The sequence below is a fragment of the Polypterus senegalus genome, chromosome 17, assembly GCF_016835505.1.
Source record: "Polypterus senegalus isolate Bchr_013 chromosome 17, ASM1683550v1, whole genome shotgun sequence".
In the NCBI taxonomy this organism is placed as follows: Eukaryota; Metazoa; Chordata; class Cladistia; order Polypteriformes; family Polypteridae; genus Polypterus; species Polypterus senegalus.
Genome location: NC_053170.1, coordinates 62,999,685 through 63,023,551, shown reverse-complemented (window position 1 = coordinate 63,023,551; position 23,867 = coordinate 62,999,685). Strand labels below are relative to the sequence as shown.

Here is a 23,867-nt window from a genome sequence, read left to right as displayed (position 1 = left end):
CTAATAAAGTATCCATTATTCGAGTATGTAGAGCGGGATATATATATATATACATATATATACCCGCGCGATCGCAGCGGAGAAGTAGTGTGTTAAAAAGGTAGAAAAGAAAAGGGAACATTTTAAAAATAACGTAACATGACTGTCAATATACAGTATTTGTTTTGTGAGTGTTACTGAGTGTTGCTGTCATCAAGGATTTGATTATCATTATTTCTTTCAATCAGGTTCGTATTTGTAGGATGTGTTGTGTTCAAGTTACATTCCGTGTTTGTCAATCGTTGTAAAGATGACAGGTTTCATTCATCGATTCGTTTCTTACTGCATCAATAAACAGCTCGTCTTCTTTTTATCTGAGACCTGACACACTGCATGCACAGGTTTTTACACTGTCTTCCTTTAGCGGACATTGACTTTTTCCACCGTGTGCTTTGTTTCCACAGTAGCTGCATTTATGAATATGCTTGTCAGACGCTTCATATTTTTTGCTGCCTTTTCAATTGTGTAATTCGGTTTTTGTTCAGCGCTCTTTGGAACTGTTGCTTTTATCTGTGCACTGCGTCAGTTCACGTGAGCCACTCGGTGTACTTGCATCGAAGGTTCCCAGCTGTGCTGGTGCCATCTCGTGCTATGTCCATGGCTGTATTTAATGTTACCTTAGTCCTGGCACTTAAAACTTTCTCTCGCAGTTTCGCTGAGTTTGTGTCAAACACCACCCTGACCATCTCATCTTCCTCTCCATAAGCACAGTCCTTCACCCGTGAATATTTACCCGTGGCAGTTTGCTATTGGATTGCCGCTGACGGACGGCCTTATATGGGCAGGCACTAAATTACAAACGCCAGCGGCAGCCTGTCTATGAACTTAATTTAAAGTGTAGGTTTACATCGTGCTTTGTTTCCGAAGTACCAGAACTCATGAATATGGTTGTATATGTCACTCCCTCGCTTCTTATTGTTTCGCTGCCTTCTCAATTATATAATGCATGTTTTCTTGAGCGCTTTTTTGAGGTCTTCCTGGTTTTCTATGTACTGCGTGATTACGTGGGAGGCGTGATGATGTCACACGAAACTCCGCCCCACGGCATTGAAGCTCATCTCCATTACAGTAAATGGAGAAAAACTGCTTCCAGTTATGACCATTACGCATAGAATTTCGATATAAAACCTGCCCAACTTTTGTAAGGAAGCTGTAAGGAATGAACCTGCCAAATTTCAGCCTTCCACCCACACGGGAAGTTGGAGAATTAGTGATGAGTCAGTGAGTGAGTGAGTCAGTGAGTGAGTGAGGGCTTTGCCTTTTATTAGTATAGATTAACAAGATCAAGCTAGATCAATAAGACTTTTACAAACAAGTTTTTAAAGGATGTAAAATATTGTCTAATTACTGGTAATCATTAAAGTCCTAGAAAATATCAAGATATACATTTTCTGCCAATACCACATACCCCTAATTCTAGTAGTACCAATAACAGTGATATTTTATTATACTCAAGACCTATTCAATATCATGGCAAAAAACAAACTGCTTAGAATAAAAAATATATAACTACTAATATTAACAGCAGCTTTAAAATAGTGGCATATCGATATAGTAGTTACTCAACCATAATTTAAATAAACTCGTATTGGCATTCATAAACATCAAAATACTAAGCATAATGTGTGATGGACACTGTAACTGAAAAATACTGCCTAAAATCAACACTAAAGATAAAAATGCAAATATTATTATATCTGAACTACTGAATTAGTGCATTCCAATATATTTCAGGGTACTTTAATTAAAACAAATGTCTTTAAAAACATGTTATTACAAAAACGCTTTTAAAATCTACATTGTCAGAGAACTACTCGATAAGGTTTATAACTTTTACTATTACAAGATTTATATTTGTATCCTTAGTTGGTGAAGAAAAACTCACTAAAGGATAGGATGGGATAAATGTATTCAATTTTTGAATGTCATAAATCTGTCCTTCTGTTTTATTTAAAGCTTCCTGCGTAACAGCACATTCGCCAGTTTTACATTATTCCATTGTTTCAGAACTCCAGTAAAACACCCTTTGTTGTGCTGTTTTTAAAGCATTCTAATTGAATGATCAGACTTTGTTATTGCTTACCCTTTGAGCTAATCCAGTATTAGAATATTAACTGGATGGACATTACCTGCAGTGTAACTTTTAGACATTTGTAATTTACTTTAACAACAGGCAAGTGTGTGTATGTATCCTGTTTCGATGTTAATAATATTTAGGGGTCTTGAATTATTTTACATACCTGCATATGCCTAATACTGTCAGCACAGTCCTGTAAGCACAGTCGAGTCTAGGATTACAGATGTCCAATATACAGTGAATGTAATTATGGTAATCTTCAGATAAAGGAACAATAAATATATGTGTTGAATTAAAATGTACTGTACACCTATGACCCAAGGTGTGCCAAAGAATTATAGCACATTCTAGTAAAATTCCATCTACTGTATTAAGTAGAGATGCACGATATATCTGGAACTGTATTGCTATCAGCCAATGTTCATTAAAAATGACGACATCAAAATCGGGCAGATGTGTACATTTTAACCAATACAGCCGACCGATATAATTTGGGCTTGTCGACATTGTCAGTTCACTAAATAATTACATATTGCTTTCATTGCTCGGTGAAGCAGACATTAAGTTGCAGAAAAACAATACATGTAAGCACAGCCCCTTGTGCTCACAAAAAACACAGGGTTTCCTAGTTTTGCTGACAGACGCAATCGTCTGGTCAAATTTTACTGTAAAAAAGAAATACAACAGAGTTGCTACCTGCTCTTTCTGCAAAAATAAGATAAGCCGAGGAGGCTGCAGAATTAAATCTTTGAATACCACAAATTTAATTACCCATCTGACAAAATAATGGAAATGATCGCACTCGATGACCAACCTTTTTCCCTAGCTGAGGACTAAGGATTTTGTCGGCTACTACATCATTTAGAACCTCAATACATTCTTCCAAGCCGGCGATACTTTCCAGATGTCTCACTGCCTGCATTATATGATGCGATTGCTACACATATCCACAAGCTTTTAAGAAACCATGTCACCAGCATTAGCTTCACTACAGATATGTGGAGCTCAGAGGTCAGCCCCATGAGTATGTGGAGTCTAATGACACACTGGATTGACGAAAATTTGGAGGCAAAAATAATAGTCTTGCATAATAATGATTTCTATGGATTTCATTCTGCAACTTTCATTACACAAGCTTTCGATTCCATATTAACAAAGTGGAACATTTCAAAAAGTAATGTGCACGTTGTGCTTCACGACACCGTTTGCAATATGGCAAAAGCTATGGAAGAAAGTGGCATTAAAAGTTTAAGCTGCATGACTCACACCTTGCAGCTTGCTGTACATGAAGGCTTATTGAGCCAGAGAAGCATCTCCGACTGTTTTGCCATTGGGATGCGAATAGTTACTTATTGTAAGCACTTGCAACTCGCTATTTCATGGCTGAGAGAAATACAAACAGACCTTGGGTACCCCCAACTAGAATGCTTCAGCAGGATGTGCCGACTCATTGAAACAGCACGTATTATATGCTGGTTGATCACAAGCACACTCTTGCTGCATGTGGTGCTGAATATGAGCTTCCTGCCTCTCTCACGGTGCATCAGTGGAGACTTGTGGAAAATGTGATTACTCTACTCGAACCATTCAAGCAACTTACTAAGGACATAAGCGCGCATTCATCTACAATTTCAGACGTGATTCAGTCAGTTGAAGCACTTAAAAGTCTGCTTCCGGAGTTCAGAAGGCGAAAATCATACTTTTGGAGGCTGCCACATAATGCTTCAGTGATGCGTTCTCTGAGCCACTACCCTATCTATTTACTGTACTTGATCCAAGGTACAAAGATCGATTCTGTCACCAAGATACCAAAAAACAAGTGCAAAAAGCACTTGAGAAACAACTGGTCAAGATGTCAGCTGGTGAAGGAGATGCAGAGAGCATTTTTAACCATAATCATACTAATTAGGAAGAATAGACGTCCCAAATTAATAATCATAATAAAAAAAAACTGTTATGGACTTAATTTAAAAAAGAAAAAAATAAACAAGCCATAAACTGCAGCTTCCCAATATCCAATTAGTATCATCGTGCATTTGCCAAAAACTCACAGTTGGCATGGTGACTTGCTGGGACCTTGCATAACTTAAGAGTGTGGGGCAAACTGCTTCTCAAACATTAGCTGAGAAGAAAAAGAACATGTTAATGGCATCACCTCACCTTTTTCATCATGTTTTTACTATTTATGTTTGCCAGATCACGTACAAAACTGTTACTGTAGCGGCCCAGTTTGTGGGTTTTTCCATTTTAGACAGTTGAGTCACTGTGGAAAAATATTGGAGGAATTTAATTTAGTGGGTACTTAACAAAAAGCAGGGACAGGATTGCCTGCATTGTAGAATGCAGCTTCAAGTTTTGTACCTTGTAAAAGATGTGTCTCCTGTGTGTAAACTGTAAAAGATTTTAAAACAAGATCTACTCCAGTTTTAATGTAAGCATTACTTTAAAACAAAATCACCCTAAAATGTACAGCAGTCTCTCAATATTTCAAGGCAAACCTGCATTACAAAGTGTTTCATTGTGGAACAGCTTGTGCTGCATCTCTTAAAAGTCCATCTGCATCACACTTTACAGAATGCCCTTTATATGACCCAAATCATTATATGTCAAGCTTCCAACATCACACGTTTTTATTAATGGCAGTGGTTGGTATAGGCGGTTGTCTTGTTTTTCTTTACCACATATCTGGTCAAACCATTAATAATTTATTATCTTTTATTAAAATATAGGCAAACATTTGTAAATTTGTTGCTTTTTTATTTTATTTTTTTATTTTTATTTTTTTCAGCTGAATAAATATCTAAGCAATCCCCCTATCTCCAAAAATAACTGCACCCTCCAGTATTGGAAAAGCAATGCTGCCTGTTTCTCAACCATGGCCAAGGTAGAACTCATGTACCTATTGGCACCTTGTACCAGTGTAGACACTGAACACCTTTTTCAGCTTTGTCAAATATAGTAAATAAAAAGAGAAGCAGTCTTGCTGGTGAAAAGGCAGAAATTCTTCTTTTTGTTAAGAAAAAACTAACATTTGTGCTTTTAATGAAGCCAACTTAAGACCAGGGTTATTGGCCTCATTGTACCTTTTATTTTAGTTTTACTTAAAGTAATATACTGTATGTCCGATTATGGCACAAAGAATATACATTTATTTTTTTTGTTACTATACTCAATACCATGCCATAAGCTGTAATGACATGGTGTATTGATATGCTTAAGTTACCCAGAATGTGTACATTAAGCAGATTTTTGTACATGATTTGGAGTATTTTGTTTATAGAGATGGGCCATATCTTGCTTTTTCCCCTCACAAAAAGTACTGGCTGCTTACATCTATAGCAAATAAGAGCATAAAAGTCAGCAAGTTAATAAAAAAAATCTCTGTTTCACATACTACTGTTTCTTTTATAATGCATAATACATTTTTCGCATAACTAAAACATTCAAACTTGAAGTAAATAAAATAATAAATAAATATCATCCATCAGTTATCTGTATTGGCAAAGATGGACAAAAACATATCGGTTATCGGTATCGCCCAGAATTTCCATATCAGTGCATCACTAGTATTTAGGATTCAGCTGGGTGTTAATTCTTTAGCACTAAGGATGCATTCGGAACCTTTACTTTGGTACCAATTCGGTAACAGTACCAGCTTTTTCACAGTATCAGTGGCACTAAAAGTAGAAGAATCAATATGGAAGGCACAATAATACATCAATGGCTCACAGTGTTGATGCTATACCGTATAAATGTATGTCGAAAACAGCAAATGTCATGTCCGAAAACACCATGTATTCACGCAAAAAAACGTCAGTGAATGAGTATGGTATTGAGCAATACTATAATTTTGTATTTTATCGGTACCATTTTCCGGACCAAAGTACCGTTACAGAAAATGTATTAAGGCAAACTTGCATGGCACCTGTTACTCTACCTAAATTCACACCTCCCTACTTTGCTACAAGCTACTGTTTCCATTTGAATTCTTCAATACATCAAAAATTGCTGTATCCTATAGAATCTAAGGCATGACAATGAGAAGAAGATGAAGGGTATGGTAGTTTGTCTCCTCCCTGGTCTAAAGCACATCAAAGGGGAGGGATGGTTTGGGGGTGTTGTACAAGACTACCACGTTTTCAATTAAAAAAGACATTTTAAATAAAAACGATCTGTTGATCATTTGGAATAAAAGTCTTCACATTAAATTTCAAAAGGATCCCTGTCCATACTAAAACACATATGACATAGACCTTCACCTACACTGGGCATGTGTGTGTATCAATGAGAAACTCTATAAAAGGGACTGAAAAATTCATGACCAATTCAGAGCCACGTAAAAATCTGATTCCCATGCGTTTTATAGACTTTCAAAACTATCAGCACACGCAGGATTCTGATAGCACGTTTACCGCAGAGAAAAAGAAAGAATTCTTTAAGTAACTGCAACAAATTGCCCCCATGTCACGTCAATGCACTCATTACAATTGAGTTAAACAGTCTTCAAAAATGTCAGTGGTCATCTTGCCATTAAATGATAACACTGAAAATAATAAAGCGACATTAAAAAAATAGTACTTAGCTGTTAACTCAGCTGCATTCTACACCTGTCCACTTTGTTAAGCACCTTGTTATTAATTTTGCTGCGGAATGCGCACCACCTTAACTGAGCATATTAAGTTTAAGTAATAAACAATTATTTGAGTCAACCAAGTTATTTACAATCTGATTTCATAGGGATCTGAATTTTTCACTACAATGTTAGCGCCAAGGGATTTATTGCAAAATTGTAGCAAATGGTATATAATTTGCCTTCTACCCATGTATACGCCATTCAAACTTTACAAATGCAATTTAGATGCAAACACATAAACAACCCAAGAAGCACCATGGAAAGAAACTCTTCCATGCCCACTATGTTGGAAAAATGTTCAATTCCTTTGTCAATCCAGTGCGACAGTCTCCTTACCTCACAAGCCACTCTTTCAGTTACTCCTCTCTACCCCTTTCTTATACATTTTGTTTCTATCAGTCTTCTCAGGGTGAATGTTTAATGTGGTGTAAGATGGGAGCGGAGGAACACTTACTGTATTTTCATGCCACAGAAATCAAAGTTCTCCATTATTAACAATTTTGTTTTAAATACTGCCCCAATAACAAGAATGATAAATAGTGGCAAACATATCACTCAGCACAGAATGCACACTTGAATGAACTTTTGTAATTTTACTACACAATCATATGGCAACCAATCACAAACACTTGTTCCCTTAGTTTAAGGCATACTGCAATAGTGCATTAAAAGGGATGGGGGAGGGTTTGTCCCCAGGGAAGTGTACAGCACATCAGAGAACAGAAGAACAAAGAACTATGCACAATGTCTTTCCAAACTCCGGTTTATTTTCATTACTGAAATTTCCGAAATGCTGGTTATTTTAAGCAGTATTTATTTTTTGATTATAAAACAGAAACAAATGTTGCACTTGCACTTGGCAAGATAAATAAGGTCGTCTATATTGAGTAATATGATCATCATAAACACTATACTAAAATCTGGCCCCATTTGTTGTTACGTTGAGGTGAAACTTCTTGCCATCACAAATTCACTTCTAAGGGCCGGCTTATACTTTACGCTCAGAATGCTTACACATATGCATCATGGTTGCCACACGTTCCCAGCGTTCTTCTGACACATCCTCTAAGCACGTCATCAGAAATTAATGTGATGCATTCACAAGTTGCAGTACCATCAAAAATATGGGTAGCATGTGTGTTCAAGTTTTGGTACATGATGTCAGCATTGTTGTTTACTATCAACATGTGATGGCAGACCTGCAGCTCCAACAGGATCTGCGTGCTTCAGTGTTTGATGAATGGTTCAATACTGTGAACCAAATCAAACTTAAATGCAGACATGCAAATGTCTTTATGGTGCTTTACTTCACCCATTTCTCACATAGGCAATACAAGAGTCACATATACCCCATCATAACGACGCGATACATTTAAAGGTCTCACATAGCATCTTCTGTATTGCTGTCTTTTTTTTTTTGCACCTTCATAACAGCATCAGAATGCAAAGAACTTTTATTTTTAACATCTTTGTTCCCTCAACACACAAAACAGCGAAACCAGATCTTTTCTCACCATAAGGATTTCTCACACTGCCACCTGGTGGAATCCTCCATATTTACTTAAAAGTACATGTGCAAATATAGTCAGTACACTGCTTGCATTGTAGCAGTATCTTTCAGCTCACACATTGCATAGTGTTAAGTATATCACTGGATATGTAAATACAAATGGAGTTGATCCTATCTAGAAATGGGGTGAGTGGTAGTAGGTTTCTCCTTAAAAGCAAGGCTTAAAAACAGCACTTACATCAAAAGGGAGGTGCTCAAGCACCCAACTTTGAATGTTCTTTGCCAAAACATGAACACGACGTACAGCAGCTGCAGCTGACAAAGATATATGTTTCACAGATTTCATAAAATTAATCAATAGTAAATGTAGCTAAAATGCCTATAACAAATTTTAATACCTCAGGATCAGTGAAGGCTTTATTGTCAGTCAGTCATTATCCAACCCCCTATATCCTAACACAGGGTCACGGGGGGTCTGTTGGAGCCAATCCCAGACAACACAGGGTGCAAGGCAGGAACAAATCCCCAGGCAGGGCATCAACCCACCGCAGAGGCTTTATTGTGTTTAACCAATATTCATTTAGCTTAAAAGGTAGAACTTGTTGTTCACTGTTGAGTTAGTAAATAGATTTTTCTGTTATGATTGTAGCTTACTTTAAAGACCTTGATTTTCCTGTGCTGGACATAAATGTGGTACATAATATATGATGAAAGTGCCATGATTCTGAAGATACAAGCACCACACAGCATGCTCCTCTATGAGAGCAACTGTTTCACCGACATTAGACAGATTGACTGCCATTATAATGCATTCATTCAGAAATGCACATACTTATCAATCCATTCACCACTGGAATGACAATCCACTCAATCAATTTTACACTTAAGGCAATTTGACAGAGACATTTTACTAGATAACTCATTTTGACAGGATACCTCAAATATGAATGTTTACTCCTTGCTGAACAAGTAAACGTTTCATGACTGGGTACAACCACTGGGGATTTTCAGGAGAAAAAATATTCATTTAAGTGGGAGAGAATTTCCTTCTTTGGAAGGAAAGAAGAATTTGAATGATTAATGCACACTGTAAGTGCAGCATATGCTTGACGATTCTTTGCCCTGCATAAATATAAATTTGACTGGGGTGAACTGATTTAAAGCGTGTAATGCAAATGACTGGGATGAGAGTGTCTAGGAGTGAATGAGAGAACATGTCTTTGAAATTGCACAAGACACAAATGTCTGGGGTGAGGGGATGGATAAAGGGATGGGTAAGTGAGTGGGGTTGTACTTTTTTGTGACAGGGTCACAGGCCCAAAGAGTATTTGCTCAGCAAAATTTTCTGACTCCTGCTCTACATATTTATGTTAGTATGATGCCATCTCAATGTCTTAGTATTTTAATCAATTTTATTAATGACTTTAAAAGAAACTTTTTTAAAATTTAATAAAACCCAGATTGCAAAACTTACTACAAAGCATTTAAAAAGGCCCTATGTGAGAGGTTGGGCATCAAACAAAAAGAGGGGAGTTCAGGGTGTAGTCTACAGATGGGTGCAGAACTGGATAAAATATAGGAAGCAGAGGGTGAAAGTGCGAAGAACCTGATCAGAATCAAGCGGGGTTAAGAGTGGTGTCCCACAAGGGTCAGTGCTAGTGCTGCTGCTGTATTTAATATGTGTGTTTATATATGATTTGGATGTTAGTAACAAGCTGGTTAAGTTTACAGATGATAAAAATTCAAATTCAAAATTTCTAAAATTCAACTCATTAGAGGCCATAAATAAATCAGACATTAAGAGCTATATATTTCCACTAGGGTTAACTAGTGGCTCATCACATGAGCATTACAAACCAAGCAAACAATGTTAAGAATACCTCCCATTATTTATGAAAATTTAGCAAAGCTGAGAACATTTACAGACACACAAAAACCTGGCCCTTTTTTTCTTTTTTGCTCCTCCAATAGATTTGATTATTGCAAGGCTCTTTATATTTGCCTAACTACATTAGTACAATACCTGCAAATAATTTTAATATAGCTACACAATTGCTAAGGTCAAATAATAGAAAACATGCCACTCTTAAGAAACTTCATTTTATTCCCTGGACTTTTAAAAATAATTTCAAGATTATTAGTTTATTAAAGTTTACATGGTTTATGTCCTGAATACTTTACATGATGTTTAACCCATTATTAGCCAAAAGGGCATTTGCTAGTGTGAATCTCTTTTAGTAGTTCAACAGTTAAATAAACAGTCTTTTATACATCTAGACTGTGAAATACTTTGCCTTAGCACCTAAAAGACTCTCCTGTTCTTAAGACATTTCAAATCTAATTTAAAATCCATCCATCCATCCATTATCTAACCCGCTATATCCTAAGTACAGGGTCACGGGGGTCTGCTGGAGCCAATCCCAGCCAACACAGGGCGCAAGGCAGGAAACAAACCCCGGGCAGGATGCCAGCCCACCGCAGTAATTTAAAATTCAATTTTTTAATCATCAGACCTTTCCTTCAGTTTAGTTTTTTATTGTATATTATGGATATCTTCAGCATACAGGTGTGATCTTTAGTTTGCTACTCTGATTCTTTATTTAATGGTTTTGTCATTGCTCTTATTATTTATAAAGCATCTTGTGATAACAGTTTATGTGCATAACATAATATGCAGTAGTTTTATCAAACCCACTTCTGCCATAAGACAGATAATGAAAAAAGGTCCAAGTGTAAAATCTGAAAATTGACTATGTACAAACAAATGATACCAGAAATATCCCTCTTACTAAACCAGACAGAACTCCAAGAGTCTAATTTCACAGGATAAAATAGAATATGGATTCTAAGAATAGTAAGGGAAGAAAAATAATAATCTATTTATTATTTATATAAAGTTGTGAAATGGTGTATGTCAAGCCATTTTCAAAAACAAAAAAATAAATTAAAAACATTTACTAAACCCAGCGCCAGTTACTCTTGTAAAAAGTATATGTGACTGATTCAAGTGATCAAATTAAAGGTTCTCTGGTGACATAAAATATTGTAGCAAAAAGGACTGTGGCAGAAATCAAACATCTGACTGGCACTAAAATACTTCAAATGCCTGGCAGCAGGTGGAAAGGTAATGCATTTCAAAGAAAAAAAGTTGCAGGCTAGATTAGAAAAATCAGCATGATAATTGGAGTTTCCTCCCTCCAAGGAGGCAAGTACATAAGACAACAATAACTAATTAAGATACCACTAAAAAAGAAGTGAAAAACTAAAATGAATATATCTAAACATGTTTCAAAGGATAAATGAAAAAGACTTTACTACAAATGTTAAGTACATCAGAATGTACTGTACAATCACATTTCCAAAATAATTGTCACCTGATTCAAATTCAAACAGAGCATACGTTTTTCAGACAATACAATTTCTCACTTTCAACATTTGATACATTGTGTTTGTTCTGTTTTCAATTAAATACAAGGTTTAAATTATTTGCAGATCACTGTTTTTATTTTTCACATCATCCCAACGTTTATGAAAATGGGGTTGTGTATAGTAAAGTACAAAAAGCAGCTTAACTTAATAGAACTTAACATATAGTGGTAAAAAGTAGCATTTTGCAGCTTCATCTCAGAAAAGATGAAAATGTCAAACTAAGATGCCTACCTGCTCTTCTCCATAGTTCAATGACTTCCATTTTTTTGCCTTATCTTCAAAAACATAAGGATCCTTGTAGGTCATAAAAAACTGGTTCAGCTGCACAAAAAAGCTCTTCAAGTTTATTTCAGTCCAGCTAGTGAGAAGTTCAAAGATAGTTTCCAGCATCACATTCCCAGCAGTGTTTCTTCCACTCACAACATTAGTTTCAATCCCCCAAATTTTTTTTTTCACTTTTTCAATTAAATTCTTGCTGGGCTCGGCACAAATAAAATCATCATATTGATGCCACTCCCCTTTAAAAAAGGAAAAAAATAATGATGCTTCTTCAGCATTGTCATCAATAACATTCACAAAATGACATGTATACATTCTCAAGGTGTAATGTTGTCAAAGCAGATAACTAACTGATCCATGGATGCTACAACACTTTATACAGTACATACCTTATGAAGAACAAAACATAATGCATTACAAAGTCTAAATATGACAAAACAGTGAGCCACAAGCAGCTGGTTTATCAAGAGACTGCTGTTATGGTAGCTCACCTCTCTATTATTGCCTTTGTGAAATATCCGCCCCCTTACTGCAGCAGACAAAAAGAATCCCAGGTTGGCTGGCAACTATATGAACAGGATTGAAAAACATTTCTGCAAATTAACTCCTTCTCTGTTTTGGGTATCTGCTGAGGCACCATGTGACAATTCATTATTGTCAGAGTTCTCTAACAGTTCTACAGAAGGCTTCATCAGATTGAAAGCTGGGCCATCTGTTGCAGAGAGCAATTATGACAGCCAACCTCTTTTGAAAATTTTGTTTAAATGATGCTTAGAAAATTAAATCCGTTAAGGTAAAATCCTTAAGGATGCACTATAGCTTTTTTCTTCCTACAACTCCAGGTAAAATAAACTTTCAAAGCATCTATTCATCACCAGCTATGAGGTTTGTGAAACAAGAGAGTGTTATCTGAGTCAATGCAGAGCTAAAACCATTTACAACATGCTTGTCCAGGCTGCCCAAGTTGCAAGGGGAGCATGTATCCTGCAGTTATTAAAAACATGGAATAACTGTGTAATGTCAAGGATGAACTGGTAAGGCTGATGGCAACATTAAGAAAATGGATTGATATGAGAGAGAAAATTGTGGTAAAAACAAGCAGGGGTCATAAGCCAGGAAGAGAACTAACCGAAAAACTACCACTAAATATGATAACCAAAAATCTTAATCAACATAAAGTCTCATCTACCTGGAATGATCTGAATTAAATAAACACATAGTAGAATTTTACTTGGGTATCCAAAAAACATGTACACTAATGGAGTCCGCTGCCAACAGTAGAGACCCATCAAACATCTGGTCATCATATAGTAGTAACAAGGCACCATTTTCAACTACAACATTGCCGCATGATTTTCATATGCATGTTTCTCATGGACTGCCCTACGTGGCATTGTCAAGGGTCTATAGATATGATGACATTAAAGTAATGACAAAAGACACTTTTGTTCAAGGAAAGGTCAAAGACCATTTTACACAAGGAATGTTGTATATATAAGGCACTTTCTTTAATGTAAATTTCTGAGTCATACTTTCTTTGGCTTGTGTATTTTTATATGTATTATTTATTTGGCAGCTTATTTTTTTTTAAGTAACACGTTTTATTTATTACTTCATGTTTGTATTTTTCATGTATTTCTTTCAATAAAACAATTACTTTTTAATTTGAATTGTCCCTCCAATGACAAAAGGCAGAAGGCGGCATGGCTCTACCTAACTTCCAGTTTTATTACTGGGCGGCAAATATACAGTCGATAAGAACCTGGACACAAATAGAAGAACATATACAGGCATGGACCGCAATAGAAGTAAAATCCTGCAGTACTTCTTTGTATTCCCTGCTCTGCGCTCCAATAAACACACGTTATCGGCAATACACTAATAACCCAATTGTGCTCCACTCACTTAAAATCTGGAACCAATGTAGAAAGCATTTTAAGACGGAGAAGCTTCTTTCTGTGGCACCCCTGCAAAAGAACCACCTCTTTCAACCTTCACAAACATATGCAGTTTTTAATATCTGGAAAAAATTAGGAATTAACTTGCTTAGAGATCTTTATATAGACAACGTCTTTGCATCCTATGAACAATTACATTCCAAATTTACCATTCCAGCTACAAATTTCTTTCACTATCTTCAAATCAGGAACTTTGTTAAACAGAACCTTCCAGATTTTCCTCATCTTGCACCCTCATCCACGCTGGAAAAATATTGCTCAATTTTGAGGAATTAGACTCCATCTCTACAATATATAAAATCATTTTACAATCCCTTCCTTTCAAAGATCCAAGAGGACACTGGGAAAATGACCTCTCAATTAATATATCAGAAAAGTGGAAAGTAGCAATGCAGAGAATTCACTCAAGCTCCATATGCGTAAAGCATACAATTATACAACTCAAAATTATATATCGAGCACATCTGTCTCGACTAAAACTCTCCAAAATGTTTCCAGGACATGATCCAACCTGCGAACGTTGCAACCAAGCCCCAGCCTCACTAGGTCACATGTTCTGGGCCTGCACCAAATTAACATTATTCTGGACAAAAATGTTTAATTACCTCTCAGACAGCCTTGGACTCACAATCCCTCCTAACCCATTAACAGCTGTGTTTGGGGTTCTTCCAGAGGGTCTTAAAGTGGAGAAGGACAAACAAATTGTGATTGCATTCACTACACTGTTGTACGCAGACTTATTCTGATAAACTGGAAGAACCCAAACTCTCCTCTTTTAAGTCAGTGGGAAACTGATGTGTTATATTATTTAAAGTTGGAAAAAATCAAATACTCGGTTAGAGGATCTGTACAGACTTTTTTCAAAACATGGCAGGATCTAATCAGTAATATTTTAAAATAAGTTTATAAAGCACAGAGAATTTATTAATTTAGGTATTTTTACAAGCCTTAAATTTTACACGTTTGGCTTGCTCTCTCTCTCAAGGGTGGGGATCGATCTGTTCTTAGCATAATTCTTTTTTTTGTAAAAACTTGATTGCTATGTATTGATTGTAATAAAATTAATAAATAAAAATTAAAAAAGCGTGTAAAAAAAATGAATTGTCCCTCCAAGATCACGTTCAGCTTGTTCGACATGATCACTACAAGTAATAAAATACTATGAATGTGATACAGATTTCATGTTACTTTATCAACAGATTCCTATTTCTTTTTCATTGTCCATTTAAAAAACTTTTTACACTAAGCTCCTGAATAACCAGATGTATAAAAGTGTTATGCCCTATATTAAAGTGTTAACTTTGGCATTTGTATAATTACACTATAGACCACAGTTGTTAATTGTTCTTTTTTTATTAATAAAATTAATTTCCTTTGGGCTTATTGTACAGTGATCATAAAAATTCTATTACAATAGGTAAAATTTCCCAAAAATCCATACTTTAATAAAATGTATACAAAAATATTTTCCCAAAACACATATGGCATAAAAGAAAATAAAAAGCTTCTCATAATTACAAGCTTTCATACTGTTAAAATTTTTCTATAATGTAGTTATCTGAAAGTTTAATTAAAAAAGAAGTTTTTGCTCGGGAACCCCTGTGTTTGGTTAATCGGATATACAATTTTAAAAGCTGTTTTTATTTTCTTTGGAATTGTTTCAGTTTCATTATTTGCACTATTACAAGCTTCATTAAAAACAATATTTGAAATTACCTTTTTTTCAGGATCGCATTGAATTTTGATTCCGTTTCTGGAGAAACATTGTGACAACGCAACGTATAAATGCCTGTGAGTGAATATTGTTTATTTTCCGTAATAAATAAACTTTTTCTAATGTTTGTCCCTGTGATTTATTAATTCTCATGGGAAACTGTAAACATTTTAATATGAATGGCATATCACGATCTCCTTTGGTGTCCATTGTTATTCGCGGAATATATACTACATTACCTTTCTTTTCGCCTGTTTAAATGTGCATCACTTATCCTTCCTTATTCCTTATTATCATAAATATACACCTGATCGAATTGTGTTTTCTTTGAAATTAAATTTGTCGTTGCTTTAACTGTTACAGGACCACAGATTCTCATAGCGTATGGCCCATAATTTCTCTTTTTTAGCGCTAATGCAATCTTTATCTTGTTTTGATACTTCGGAATTTTTCTGCTTTTATATTCTGTAAGTTGCTCTGTATGTATATCGCGCCTACCTTTTTTGGTGTCTTTTGAATTCCACTGTTTTCATTATCTCTAACCTGTGTGTTTCGCCCCCTTGTTATTGAACCTCTTTATGACGTTTTACTTTGTTTTCTACTTATTTCCTTTTATTTCTGACCTCGCTTTGTCCTGCTATTTTTTCAAATACACCTGGTCCTGATGATTAATTTCCTTTTGTTTGCACTAATGCAATCTTTACTATCTTTTTTTTGATACTGTAATGACCTAAGTGTCCAGCTCGAAAAGAAAAGAAAAACAGACTGACGCAATAATGCCTTTCAAAATCCACTGCTTTCATAATCTCTTATCTGCCTTTTTTTCTCTCCAGTGCATTTGGGTCTCTTTTCTCTGCACTGCTCTTTCTTCTTTGCTTAGTTGTTGACGTTTCATCTAGAACGTATTGTCCTTATACGCTTTATATGTGCTGAGAGCACAGGATCTGTGTCTGCTATGTGCCTTTACACAACTGAGTGTTTTGCTGGCAGTGTTCTTAATTGATATTGGTTGTAAGTAGGGCATGTCTTGCAAGAATCTCATGTTCCATGTCCCCGCAAGACGAAAGAGACCGGCCACAGAGCATCTCGCGGGGGCCGTAAACATGAGACTTAGTGCCAAGAAATTGTCCCAGAACGCTCCTTGGCCAGTCTCTCTCGTCTCGCGCATCTTTTATGTGTATTCCGAGAACTTCTGAGAAGATCATGTCTCGTCACCCTGCTTTTCCTTTCCAAGATATTTTTTTTATAATAGAGAGATATATACTGTACATATACAGTCTTATGAAAAAGTTTGGGAACCCATGTACATATACAGTCATATGAAAAGGTTTTTGAACCCCTCTCAGCCTGCATAATAATTTACTCTACTTTCAATAAAAAAGATAACAGTGGTATGTCTTTCATTTCCTAGGAACATCTGAGTACTGGGGTGTTTTCCGAAGAAAGATTTTTAGTGAAGCAGTATTTAGTTCTATGAAATTAAATCAAATGTGAAAAACTGGCTAAGCCTTGAACTTCATAGACAGGTGTGTCCAATCATGAGAAAAGGTATTCAAGGTGGTCAATTGCAAGTTTTGCTTCCCTTTCACTCTCCTCTGAAGAGTGACAGCATGGGATCCTCAAAGCAACTCTCAAAAGATCTGAAAACAAAGATTGATCAGTGTAATGTTTTAGGGGAAGGCTACAAAAAGCTATCTCAGAGGTTTAAACTATCAGTTTCAACTGTAAGGAATGCAATCAGGAAACGGAAGGCCACAGCCACAGCTGCTGTTAAATCCAGGCCTGGCAGGCCAAGAAAAATACAGGAGCGGCATATGCGCAGGATTGTGAGAATGGTTACAGACAACCCACAGATCACCTCCAAAGACCTGCAAGAACATCTTGCTGCAGATGGTGTATCTGTACATTGTTCTACAATTCAGCACAATTTGCACAAAGAACATCTGTATGTCAGGGGGATGAGAAAGAAGCCCTTTCTCCACTCATGCCACAAATAGAGTCGCTTGTTGTATGCAAATGCTCATTTAGACAAGCCAGATTCATTTTGGAACAAAGTGCTTTGGGCTGATGAAACAAAAATTGAGTTATCTGGTCATAACAAAAAGCGCTTTACATGGAGGAAGAAGAACACCGCATTCCAAGAAAAACACCTGCTACCTACTGTCAAATTTGGTGGAGGTTCCATTATGCTGTGGAGCTGTGTGGCTAGTTCAGGGAATGGGACCCTTGTTAAAGTCAAGGGTCAGATGAACTCAACCCAATATCAACAAATTCTTCAGGATAATGTTCAAGCATCAGTCACAAAGTTGAAGTTACGCAGGGGTTAAATATTCCAACAAGACAATGACCCAAAACACAGTTCGAAATCTACAAAGGCATTCATGCAGAGGGAGAAGTACAGTAATCTCTCCTCGATAGCGGGGCTTGCATTCCAGAACCCCCCGCGATTGATGAAAATCCGCGAAGAAGAAACCAAATGTTTGTATGGTTATTTTTTATATATTTTAAGCCCTTATAAACTCTTGCACACTGTTAAAGATTATTAGAGCCCTCTAGACATGAAATAACATCCTTTAGTCAAAAGTTTAAGCTGTGCTCCATGACAAGACAGAGATGACAGTTCCTTCTCACAATTAAAAGAATGCAAACATATCTTCCTCTTCAAAGAATGCATGTCAGGAGCAGAGAGAGCGAGTGCGCGCATGAGAGAAAAGCAAACAATCAAAAAATCAATACGTGCTTTTGGGCTTTAAAGTATGCTGAAGCACCGTGATAAAGCAGCATTTTTTAGAGGAACGTCCTTTTCCTCTAAGCAAACAGCCTCTGTGCAAACAGCCCCCCTGCTCACACCCCCTCCGTCAGGCGCAGAAAATGTCAAAGAGAGTGAGAGAGATAGAGAAAAGCAAACAATCAAGCACAGCGCGGGAAGCAAATCGTATATCATTGAGGAGTTTTATTTAATATGTAATACGTGCTCTGATTGGGTTGCTTCTCAGCCATCTGCCAATAGCGTCCCTTGTATGACATCAACTGGGCAAACCAACTGAGGAAGCATGTAGCATAAATTGAAAGACCCATTGTCCACAGAAATCTGCGAACCCGTGAAAAATCTGTGATATATATTTAGATATGCTTACATTTAAAATCCGCGATGGAGTGAAGCCGCGAAAGTAGAAGCGCGATATAGTGAGGGATCACTGTACAATGTTCTAGAATGGCCGTCACAGTCCCCTGACTTGAATATCATTGAAAATCTATGGGATAATTTCAAGCAGACTGTCCATGCTCGGCAGCCATCAAATTTAACTGAACTGGAAAGATTTTGTATGGAAGAATGGTCAAAAATACCTCCATCCAGAATCCAGACACTCATTAAAGGCTATAGGAGGCGTCTAGAGGCTGTTATATTTGCAAAAAGAGGCTCAACTAAGTATTGATGTATTATCTCTGTTGGGGTGCCCAAATTTATGCACCTGCATATTGCATATTTTATGTTAATCCAAAAAACTTAATGTCACTGCTGAAATACTATGGTTTCCATAATGCATGTCATATATTAAAAGGAAGTTGCTACTTTGAAAGCTCAGCCAATGATAAACAAAAATCCAAAGAATTAAGAGGGGTTCCCAAACGTTTTCATCTCACTGTGCATATTATATCTTGGTCTCATCAGACCAGAGAATCTTATTTCTCACCATCTCAGAGTCCTTCAGGTGTCTTTTAGCAAACTCCAAGATAGAACTTTTTGGCCTCTAAGTGGTATGTGTGGAGACAACCAGGCACTGCTTATTACTTGTCCAATACAGTCCCCACAGTGAAGCATGGCGGTGGCAGCATCATGCTGTGGGGTGTTTTTCAGCTGCAGGGACAGGACGACTGGTTGCAATCAAGGGAAAGATGAATGCAGCCAAGTACAGGGATATCCTGGACAAAAACCTTCTCCAGAGTGCTAAGGACCTCAGACTGGGCCAAAGGTTTACCTTCCAACAAGACAATGACCCTAAGCACACAGCTAAAATAACGAAGGAGTGGCTTCACAACAACTCTGTGACTGTTCTTGAATGGCCCAGCCAGAGCCCTGACTTAAACCCAATTGAGCATCTCTGGAGAGACCTAAAAATGGCTGTCCACCAACGTTTACCATCCAACCTGACCAAACTGGAGAGGATCTGCAAGGAGGAATGTCAGAGGATCCCCAAATCCAGGTGTGAAAAACTTGTTGCATCTTTCCCAAGAAGACTAATGGCTGTATTAGCTCAAAAGGGTGCTTCTACTAAATACTGAGCAAAGGGTCTGAATACTTAGGACCATGTGATATTTCAGTTTTTCTTTTTTAATAAATCTGCAACAATTTCAAAAATTCTTTTTTTTGTCTGTCAATATGGGGTGCTGTGTATACATTAATGAGGAAAAAAACAAATGTAAATGATATTAGCAAATGGCTGCAATATAACAAAGAGTGAAAAATTGAAGGGGATCTGAATACTTTCCGTACCCACTGTGTGTGTGTATGTGTATATATATATATATATATATATATATATATATATATATATATATATATATATATATATATATATATATATATATATATATATATATATATATATATATATATATATATACTAGCAGAATACCAGCTTACCAGCAGAGAAGTAGTGTGTTAAAGAAGGTACGAAAAAGAAAAATTTTAAAAATAACATAACATGGTTGTTAATGTAATTGTTTTGTCATTGATATGAGTGTTGTTCTCATATCTATCTATATATATATATATATATATATATATCTCTATCTATCTATCTATATATATATACACTCACCTAAAGGATTATTAGGAACACCTGTTCAATTTCTCATTAATGCAATTATCTAATCAACCAATCACATGGCAGTTGCTTCAATGCATTTAGGGGTGTGGTCCTGGTTAAGACAATCTCCTGAACTCCAAACTGAATGTCAGAATGGGAAAGAAAGGTGATTTAAGCAATTTTGAGCGTGGCATGGTTGTTGGTGCCCGACGGGCCGGTCTGAGTATTTCACAATCTGCTCAGTTACTGGGATTTTCACACACAACCATTTCTAGGGTTTACAAAGAATGGTGTGAAATGGGAAAAACATCCAGTATGCGGCAGTCCTGTGGGCGAAAATGCCTGGTTGATGCTAGAGGTCAGAGGAGAATGGGCCGACTGATTCAAGCTGATAGAAGAGCAACTTTGACTGAAATAACCACTCGTTACAACCGAGGTATGCAGCAAAGCATTTGTGAAGCCACAACATGCACAACCTTGAGGCGGATGGGCTACAATAGCAGAAGACCCCACCGGGTACCACTCATCTCCACTACAAATAGGAAAAAGAGGCTACAATTTGCATGAGCTCACCAAAATTGGACAGTTGAAGACTGGAAAAATGTTGCCTGGTCTGATAAGTCTCGATTTCTGTTGAGACATTCAAATGGTAGAGTCAGAATTTGGCGTAAACAGAATGAGAACATGGATCCATCATGCCTTGTTACCACTGTGCAGGCTGGTGGTGGTGGTGTAATGGTGTGGGGCATGTTTTCTTGGCACACGTTAGGCCCCTTAGTGCCAATTGGGCATCATTTAAATGCCTCGGGATACCTGAGCATTGTTTCTGACCATGTCCATCCCTTCATGACCACCATGTACCCATCCTCTGATGGCTACTTCCAGCAGGATAATGCACCATGTCACAAAGCTTGAATCATTTCAAATTGGTCTCTTGAACATGACAATGAGTTCACTGTACTAAAATGGCCCCCACAGTCACCAGATCTCAACCCAATAGAGCATCTTTGGGATGTGGTGGAACAGGAGCTTCGTGCCCTGGATGTGCATCCCACAAATCTTCATCAACTGCAAGATGTTGTCCTATCAATCAATTTCTAAAGAATGCTTTCAGCACTTTGTTGAATCAATGCCACGTAGAATTAAGGCAGTTCTTAAGGCGAAAGGGGGTCAAACACCGTATTACTATGGTGTTCCTAATAATCCTTTAGGTGAGTGTATATACCCGCGCTTGGCAGTGGAGAAGTAGTGTGTTAAAGAAGGAAAGAGAAAGAAAAGGAAACATTTTGAAAATAACGTAACATGATTGTCAATGTAATTTTTTTGTCACTGTTATGAGTGTCGCTGTGGTATATATATATATATATATATATATATATATATATATATATATATATATATATATATATATATATATATATATATATATATATATATAGCAAAATACCCGCTTCGTGATGTCATGTGTTAAAGAAGTTATGAAAAAGAAAAGGAAACATTTTAAAAATAATGTAACATGATTGTCAAAGTAATTGTTTTGTGTATTTGGCGGCAGCGTCACAAAGTTGTTTTCGTAGCTGCATCAGAAAATGTACCCACGCCTGACACGCCTCCTTTTTACTGTTTTCTCACAGCTTGGATTGCTGCTGTCATATATATACACACACACACACACACACACACACACACATATATATATATATATATATATACACATATATAAACACATACATATCTTCATATCTACATATCTATATACATATCTACATACATATATATATATATATACACACATACATACATACATACATACATACTGTACATACATATATATATACACATACATATACTTGTGTGTATGTTTGTATGTGTCTATATGTGTGTGTATAGGCTTGGTCACTGAGTGCAAGGGAAAAATAATAAATTATAGTCTATAAGTTATTAAACAGTAAAACATTAACGTTTTAAGAAGTACAGGTACATTGAAATTACATTTTCTATGTGAGCGTTCAAATTTGTGCCTCTGGTAATGTGCCTTACCGGCATTTAAAGAAAATTAGTTTTGTGTCCTCTGCAGCGTTAAGAGAGAAAGGCTTTGGTTTGGGATAAAAGGAAAAAGGTGTAAAGAAAGGAAAGTTGCCTTTTTCTTTTATATAGTATAGAGATGTGTTCGCTGACGTTATGATCGCCTTTTGGGGACAGTCGCGGTGGGTCTTATGTAGACTGGTGAGCCGTCCCGCCATTAATCGGCTGTGATGGCACTGTCAGTCCTCCACTCCTGTGCGTGTCTTCATAATCCGAGCTGAGGACCTCATAATCGTATACGTGCAAAAGAAAGTGTGAATCGCCTTAATATTATTTTGCCGTGGTGTAGAAAAGGGGTCTCGTGTTTGCACTTGTCTGGGCTATAGCGCAGGGGAGGATGAAAAAATTAAAAGTGCTCACTTTGACTTAAGGCAGAAGCGCAGTCAGCGTCTCAAAGGCCGGCACAGCTATGCACGTGCGCTGGCTGCTCCACTTTTGCAGGGCAGGAGACCCCAGTTTTTGCAGACACGTTCATGATAGTCTCAGCGCTCTTTGGAGGTCATTCATATATATATATAGCAAAATACCCGCGCCTCGCAGTGGAGAAGTAGTGTGTTAAAGAAGTAATGAAAAAGAAAAGGAAACATATTAATAATAATGTAACATGATTGACATTGTCATGAGTGTTGCTGTCATATATATTCCTTCCTAAATAAGTCAACCTCGCTTTGCTCTTACTTTTTACCGTTCATTTAATCATGGCTAGTGGCGGAAAAATTATAAAATGGAAGGAGGATGGCTTTACCAAAACAATTATTGATGGCTTAATCGATTATTCATAAAGCTTGAATTGGTGATCTGTTTTTCTGTGTTAACCTCATATTTTTTCATACTTCTTCTCAAACTAAGGTGGTGCGAGGGTAAAATGAATCGGGATGCGCTGATCAATGTAATCGGTGTACCAGGAAATCATGCATTGACAAAAGCTCCCCTTTGCTTGTAATGCAAAGTGTGATTAAATGCATTATTTTTAAGCGTTATGGAGCACATGCATGAAGCTTCTCAGCTGTGCTTGTGCTAAGAAAAGGAAAGATTTTAAAAATAACGTAACACGATTGTCAATGTGACCTTTTGTAAGTAGTGCCTGGAGGATTCAGTGTGGAGAAACTCTAGAGACAGCGTGTGTATTAACTTGTGGATTTTTCTGTGAGTATTTGGTGGCAGTCTGACGGTTGCTTGGAAGACGGCGTTAGCGCGAGCTCAGCTCAGAGCGAAATGAGATGAATGGGAGGGGAGATGATGACGTGACTCCCCCACCCGCCTTAACTGTCAATCCCCCACAAACACAGTCTCGGAATTTGCATAAGCACACCCCTTCACCTACAATTTTAA

General features: G+C 36.9%; 1 protein-coding gene across 3 annotated transcripts in view; it reads right to left on the bottom strand.

Moving 5' to 3' along the window:
- Nucleotides 1-23,867, bottom strand: part of rnf213a (ring finger protein 213a) — a 377,172-nt gene that overhangs the window by 296,378 nt on the left and 56,927 nt on the right. For all 3 annotated transcript variants that reach the window (XM_039739973.1, XM_039739975.1, XM_039739974.1), the window contains one exon: nt 11,920-12,206. In XM_039739973.1, coding sequence (XP_039595907.1) covers nt 11,920-12,206 — 287 coding nt within the window. The remainder of the gene's footprint in view (nt 1-11,919; nt 12,207-23,867) is intronic.